This window comes from Oncorhynchus mykiss, chromosome 11 (genome assembly GCF_057628025.1).
Source record: "Oncorhynchus mykiss isolate SJ-2025 chromosome 11, ASM5762802v1, whole genome shotgun sequence".
Lineage (NCBI taxonomy): Eukaryota > Metazoa > Chordata > Actinopteri > Salmoniformes > Salmonidae > Oncorhynchus > Oncorhynchus mykiss.
This window is the reverse complement of record NC_143032.1, coordinates 81,906,279-81,913,726: the sequence shown is the minus strand read 5'-3', so window position 1 is coordinate 81,913,726 and position 7,448 is coordinate 81,906,279. Positions and strand designations below refer to the sequence as shown.

General features: G+C 46.3%; 1 protein-coding gene across 2 annotated transcripts; it reads right to left on the bottom strand.

Moving 5' to 3' along the window:
* Positions 1–1,858: 1,858 nt before the first annotated feature.
* Positions 1,859–4,322, bottom strand: LOC110536463 (granzyme A). Of its 2 annotated transcripts, XM_021622234.3 has the most exons (5): positions 4,159–4,322; positions 3,914–4,061; positions 3,223–3,361; positions 2,860–3,135; positions 1,859–2,518 (listed from the first exon to the last, which is right to left on the bottom strand). In XM_021622234.3, exons 1-5 carry the CDS (start codon positions 4,220–4,222, stop codon positions 2,357–2,359), a joined length of 789 nt encoding a protein of 262 aa, XP_021477909.3. In that variant the 5' UTR covers positions 4,223–4,322; the 3' UTR covers positions 1,859–2,356. The 2 variants fall into 2 exon arrangements, with proteins under 2 accessions (XP_021477909.3, XP_021477910.3); XM_021622235.3 differs by lacking the exons at positions 3,914–4,061; positions 4,159–4,322 and adding an exon at positions 3,494–3,716.
* Between the last annotated feature and the right edge of the window lie 3,126 nt (positions 4,323–7,448).

Below are 7,448 nucleotides of genomic sequence, written 5' to 3'. Positions count from 1 at the left end.
CACATCAACACCCTAGACCCACTCCAATTTGCATACAGTCTGAACAGAACCACAGATGGCGGAATCTAAATCGCTCTGCATGTGAGAATGATGTTCATTGACTACAGCCCAGCGTTCAACACTATAGTGCCCACGAAGCTCATCACTAAGCTAAGAACCCTGGGATTAAACACCTCCCTCTGCAACCGGATCCTGGACTTCTTGACGGGCCGCCCGCAGGTGGGGCAGGCAACAACACATCTGCCACGCTCATCCTCAACATGGGGGCCTTTCAGGGGTTCATGCTTAGTCACCTCCTGTACTTCCGTACCCCTGTACTGCGTGGCAAAGCACGACTCCAATATCATCATTAAGTTTGCTGATGACACAACAGTGGTAGGCCTGATCACTGACAACGATAAGGCAGCCTATAGGGAGCAGGTCAGAGACCTGGTAGTGTGTTGCCGAGACAACAACAATCTCCCTCAGCATGGGAAAGACAGAGGAGCTGATGGTGGACTATAGGAAAAGGAAGGCCGAACCCCCCCCCCCCCCCCCCTTTCACATCAACAGGGCTGTAGTGGAGCGGGTTGAGAGTTTCAAGTTTATTGGTGTCCACATCACCAACAAACTATCATGGTCCAAACACACCAAGACAGTCGTGCAGAAGTCACGACAACACCTTTTCCCCTGCAGGAGCCTGAAAAGATTTGGCATGGCTCCACCAGATCCTCAAAAAAGTTATACAGCTGCACCATCGAGAGCCTCCTGACCTGTTGCATCACCACCTGGTATGGCAACTGCTAGATGCTATGGCTCAAGACATCACTGGGGACCAAGATTCCTGCCATCCAGGACCTATATACTAGGCAGTGTCAGAGGAAGGCCCAAAAAAGTTTCCAAGACTCTAGTCACCCAAGTCATAGACTGTTCTCTCTCTCTCTCTCTCTCTCTTACTTCACGGCAAGTGGTACTGGAGCGTCAAGTCCTGGTCCAGAATGCTCGTTAACAGCTTCTACCCCCAATCCATAAGACTAGTGAACAATTAATCATATGGCCACCCAGACTATTTGTATTGACACCCCCTCTCTTTTTACACTGCTGCTACTCGCTGTTTATTATCTATGTATAGTCACTTTACCCCTACCTACATGTACAAATTACCTCAACTAACCTGTACATTGATTCGGTACCGGTACCCCCTGTACATAGCCCCATTATTGTTGTTTATTGTGTTACTTTATATTTTAAAAATTACATTTAGTAAATATTTTCTTAACTCAATTTCTTGAACTGCATTTTAAGGGCTTGTAAGTAAGAATTTCACAGTAATGTCTACAACTGTTGTATGAGGTGCAGGTGAAATATTTTGTTAACACCAGATGACTAATAGGGGTCTCTGTTTTTAAGCCACCGCGAAGCCATTTATGATACTCCACTGTAAAAATATACCTTGGGGGTTATAGAAAATACATGTATTGAAGGTGCTACCCATAGGATTCATTTTTATGTTTGCGTTGTAATTTCTGATATTGTCCATAATACATCTGCAGTTCTAGTGGAATGATTGTGTTTCACAGTATTTACTTAACTTCCAGTGCTGTGATTAGCTGAGATATTCTCCTAATGATTTCTACAGTTTTTTAATGTGTATAGTATTGCTTACTAGATGATAACCACTCCCTCCAGGGTTTATACACATCATTGGATTGGTCGGTGGCGGTTCTATAACAGGTTTTTTTCCGATGACTACGTTGGGCCCTGAGGATGTGTATGTTTCTGTAACTAAGGTTGAGACGGTGACAGGAAGAGTGTGGTTTTTCAGATGAAAGACGTTTCTCACGGTGTGACTTTCATGTTTTTAAAAAAAAGACGACACTTCCAGTCTTGAACGATCTACTAACTAACTTTATTTCCAACTAGAACAAGACTTGACATGTCAGGTTGAATAGATAGTAGTCAATTTAAAAGGATGGTAAAACACCTGAAACGTCTGTTTGTTTTCACATTTTAATTTTTGTGAGCAACTCCTTTAGCCATATGTAACAGTATAGCTTCCGTCCCTCTCCTCACCCCGACCTGGGCTCGAACCAGGGACCCTCTGCACACATCGACGACAGCCACCGTCAAAGTATCGTTACCCATCGCTCCACAAAAGAGCAACTTCAAGGTCTCAGAGCGAGTTCACATCGGTTACACATATTTTCCCATCTTGTACCTACATCACATGCCTAGGTTCACATTACATCTTCACACAAAGCTTGGCAAGAGTTCAAACATACTTCACAGCTTCCAGCACGTGAGCTATAATTCAAATTCAGTAAATATTAAATAGTTTCACAAATGATTGAGAAAAGCCTGAGAAAGCAGGTATCAATCAGTCAATCAGTGACTTCCTCATGGTTTTGTTGATCCAGTCAAGGTACATTTTCGATATGAGTGTGTACACCCCCGGTTTGGTCTTGATGCCACATTTTGTACCGAACGACACGACTCCCCTTAGTTCACCTCCACACACCAACGGGCCACCAGAGTCTCCCTGAAACACACAGCACATCAATTCATACATGATTACTTTGTCATTTACAAACAATATATACAGTTTAAACGCATGTATCAATGGTTGATCATTGGCTCCCTGCAAAATATATTACAACTTTATCAGAGAGTACACAGACACACAGGAGGCTGGTAGGAGGAGTTTTAGGAGGATGGGCTCATGGTAATGTCTGGAACGGCATCGATGGAATGGGGTCAAACATGTGGTTTCCATGATGTGTTTGATGTGTCTGACACCTTTCCAGTAATTCCATTCCAGTCATTACAATGAGTCCGTCCTCCTGCAGCTCCTCCCACCAGCCTCCTCTGACACACACACACCTGACATGAGTCCACCCTGGTCTTGTCCACAGAGCCGGCACACAGCATGCTGTAGGTGATGATTGGGGTCATGTTGTAGTAGTCTGCAGAGTTACACTTTCTCCTGTCGATCACGGTGACGTTGGTCGATTTCAGGACGTCAGACATGGTTTTAGCATTGTTCTCGGTGGCTCCCCATCCAGACACTGAGCAGGGGGTCCCTGCTTGGACGTCTGGCACAGGGACAGGTAACGCTAGAGGTCTCACCGCCTTAGTCAGCTTTACTTTCTTATCCAACTGGATAGAAGAAGAAGAGGGTCGTGTCAATTCTCCTTCAAACGTCTCTAGATTTGAATAATGGCTGACACCACGGTAGTGACTGACCTTCAGCAGCATGATGTCGTTGACTTTGAATTCGGGGTCATAACAGGGATGAGGGACGCGACCTTTCACCTTACGGACCTGTCTAGTCTCCTTCTCCTCCTGTTTGATGGAGTGGACCCCTAGAAACACCTTGTTGATGCTTCAGACAGAAACACAACCTTCTGGTTAGATCAGCTGAAGGATGCAGTCCAACAAATACAATGACACAATCTCAGAAGCACAATGTAAAAAAATCTAACATTTGAGACGGAGTTGTTAAGCAAACCATTACAGTGACAGCATCTGTACAAGGACAACAACACTGATATTGTCACGACCGCCGTGTGAATAATTGGACCAAGGCGCAGCGTGAGTAGAGTTCCACATGTTAATGATAGTGACACTTCCAAAACAACAACAACGACGACGACGACGACGATGATGATGATGATGATATAACGATCGTGAACTACATCGCACACATAGGCACTCATACGAAACAATATCCCACATCGCAGGGGGGGAAAAAGGACAAACTAAGTATGATCCCCAATTAGAAGTAACGACTATCAGCTGCCTCCAATTGGGAACCATACACACACACACACACACACACCAACATAGAAATATAATACCTAGAAACCCCCCTAGTCACGCCCTGACCTAAAACACCATAGAGAGCCCTCGGGGTCGTGACAGATATTGGACCTACTCAGTACAGTGGGCCGCAGTCAGAACCCACTGCTGGTGGATCAGGATTCCTCCACACATTTTGTTTCCTTTGTTGTCCTCCAGGAGAGCCATGTAGGGTAAGGAGTGAGGCTTCACCTCCTTTCCACCAATGATCTCTGCACAGTCACCTAGGAGCATTGGACAAAACACCAACACTAACTAATTAGAGAAATAATCATATATATGTATTTGTCAGATAACATAAACACACAAACACACACCTACCTGAGTGCAGATATAGAAGGATCATGGTAGAGGTCCAGAAACTGGCTGTTGTGGAGAGGATCATGGTTATTTAACTGATGTAACCTCAGTAGTTCAGGGGCTACTGTGCTGTGATGCTCTCTGATCTCTCTCTTTATACTAGAGGATGTGGTCTGATGTTCACCTCAAAGTGGAAACACACAAGCATGCACACACACACGCACACACACACACGCACACACGCACACACGCACACACACACACACACACACATACACACACACACACACACACACACACACACATCTTCTACCATTTTACTTAAATGTCACCATTCAACACCTTAAATCCCAATTTCATTAAAACAAGACGACTGAATGTGTAAAACAAGATGACAATGACAAGACAAATTACAAAAGGAGAAACAAGAGTTTATCATTTTCTCCAGTAGTATTAGAGCTTTACAAAATGACCCTCGGTCCACAAAAAGTTGTTTACTGTCTAGTTTAGTTTCTAATATAGAAGTACATCATAACACTGTTAGCCCACTCAGTCTGTTGAAGAGAATATGTTCACCAATTAGTAGAGACAGAACGCCAACAACGAAGTCATTCCATTCATATGAAGACCCAATGACTCAGTTACACAAGAAAGTTACATCATTGACAGAGGTTTCACCTTTCACTCATTATTTTCCCTAGGTGGGTGAGGTGGTCTAGGAGGGAGAGGAGGGTGAGGTGGTCTAGGAGGGAGAGGAGGGTGAGGTGGTCTAGGAGGGTGAGGTGGTCTAGGAGGGAGAGGAGGGTGAGGTGGTCTAGGAGGGAGAGGAGGGTGAGGTGGTCTAGGAGGGAGAGGAGGGTGAGGTGGTCTATGAGGGAGAGGAAGGTGAGGTGGTCCAGGAGGGTGAGGTGGTCTAGGAGGGTGAGGTGGTCTAGGAGGGTGAGATGGTCTAGGAGGTAGAGGAGGGTGAGGTGGTCTAGGAGGGAGAGGAGGGTGAGGTGGTCTAGGAGGGAGAGGAAGGTGAGGTGGTCTAGGAGGGAGAGGAGGGTGAGGTGGTCTAGGAGGGAGAGGAGGGTGAGGTGGTTTAGGAGGGTGAGCTGATCTAGGAGGGAGAGGAGGGTGAGGTGGTCTAGGAGGGTGAGGTGGTCTAGGAGGGAGAGGAGGGTGAGGTGGTCTAGGAGGGAGAGGAGGGAGAGGAGGGTGAGGTGGTCTAGGAGGGAGAGGAGGGTGAGGTGGTTTAGGAGGGAGAGGAGGGTGAAGTGGTCTAGGAGGGTGAGGAGGGTGAGGTGGTCTAGGAGGGTGAGCTGGTCTAGGAGGGAGAGGAGGGTGAGGTGGTCTAGGAGGGAGAGGAAGGTGAGGTGGTCTAGGAGGGAGAGGAAGGTGAGGTGGTCTAGGAGGGTGAGGTGGTCTAGGAGGGTGAAGAGGGTGAGGAGGTCTAGGAGGGTGAGGAGGTCTAGGAGGGTGAAGAGGCTGAGGTGGTCGAGGAGGGTGGGGTGGTCTATGAGGGTGAGGAGGGTGAGGTGGTCTAGGAGGGAGAGGAAGGTGAGGTGGTCTAGAAGGGAGAGGAAGGTGAGTTGGTCTAGGAGGGTGAGGTGGCCGAGGAGGGTGAGGTGGTCTAGGAGGGTGAGGAGGGTGAAGTGGTCTAGGAGGGTGAGGTGGTCAAGGAGGGTGAGATGGTCTAGGAGGGTGAGGTGGTCAAGGAGGGTGGAGGTGGTCTAGGAGGGTGAGGAGGTCTAGGAGGGTGAAGTGGTCTAGGAGGGAGAGGAGGTCGAGGAGGGTGAGGTGGTCGAGGAGGGTGAGGTTGTCTAGGAGGCTAAGGAGGTCTAGGAGGGTGAGGTGGTCTAGGAGGGTAAGGAGGTCTAGGAGGGTGAAGTGGTCTAGGAGGGAGAGAAGGTCGAGGAGGTCTAGGAGGGTGAAGTGGTCTAGGAGGGTGAGAAAGTCTAGGAGGGTGAGGAGGTCTAGGGGGTGAGTTGGTTTAGGAATTTCTCGTGAATCACTCTCCAACCATAAACTGCTGTTAATTTCCATCCCTTTTTTTCTCCCCTCTTCTTTACCATCCTCCAGTCATTCTCACCAACTGTATTGGAGACAACAGATTCACACAATGCTTCCACCATTGCTCAATGTTCCATACTGCACTCACCTCCTTCTCAAAACCCATTGGATGACAAAACTCCAATGGGTTTAGAGAAGGGAGAGAGGAAGTGAGGAGTGTGCAATTGAGATTTTCCACGTGTGTTTGATCTATCACACCTGATTCAATTTATCAACTAATCATCAAGCCCTTGATTGGGTGAATCAAGTGAGCTGGTTCAGGGCTACAACAAAATTACTGATCTAGATCAAGGCTATTGAGTCACACAGTATGGAGTCATAAAACCCCGAAATGGTTCCAATCGTTTTTACACAAATAATTTTTCCATCAGGGATTTTAGAACTATATGGTATGTGTTTCGTGTAGGTGTGACAGAGTGAACATTTAGAGTTTCCATCCAACCTCCTGCGCAATGTAGATATCAAAGAACACCGCAGGTCGCGGGTAGAGTAGTGGGTGAAACCGTTCACTTCAAGAAAAGCTGTGATATAAATAAAGTTTCGTTATGTGTTGTCGAATTCACACAAATATTTGCTGCCATTGTAGTAAGGTTGGCAATACGAGAGGTCTTCAGGATGAACCATTTCCTTTGAAAGAACAACTAGTGGGTTTCGAGTGCGTCTTCCTTTATTTGGGAAGTTGGTCTGTCTGCTCTTCAGTCTGAGAGAGATTTTCTGCGAGCAGTGAACGTGTGGCTGTGAAAGTCCTGTTTTAATGCATGTCTTCACCGTTTTATATATTTTACTGCAGATTAAAAAAACAAGTCAATCTGAAGTGTTGGTGTCCGTGTGTTCCCTCTTCTGGGGGGGCTATGTGAAGTTGGTTCCATTGCTTACCCTGGCGTGATGTTTTGATAACCTTGCAAATCTCTCGGACAAGGTCATTTTTTTTTATCAATAATTATCATTGCGCATTTGAGAGTAAATTGAGGCGAATATATTGATGAAATGCACCTTGTCCGAGAGAGATTTACACGGGTATCAAAATAATCACGCCAAGGTAACAATTAATTACATTTTTTAAAATGTGAAAAATGAACGGGGGGGGGGGGGGGGACCCATTGGAACTATTTCCTGTATCTCATAATAGATATCAGGGTTACCTATCTCATAATGACGGGATGACGTCTGCCCCATATAAATATAATCTAAATTAGGTAGCCTAGTGGTTAAGAGTGTTGGACTAGTAACCGAAAGGTTGCAAGATCGAATCCCTG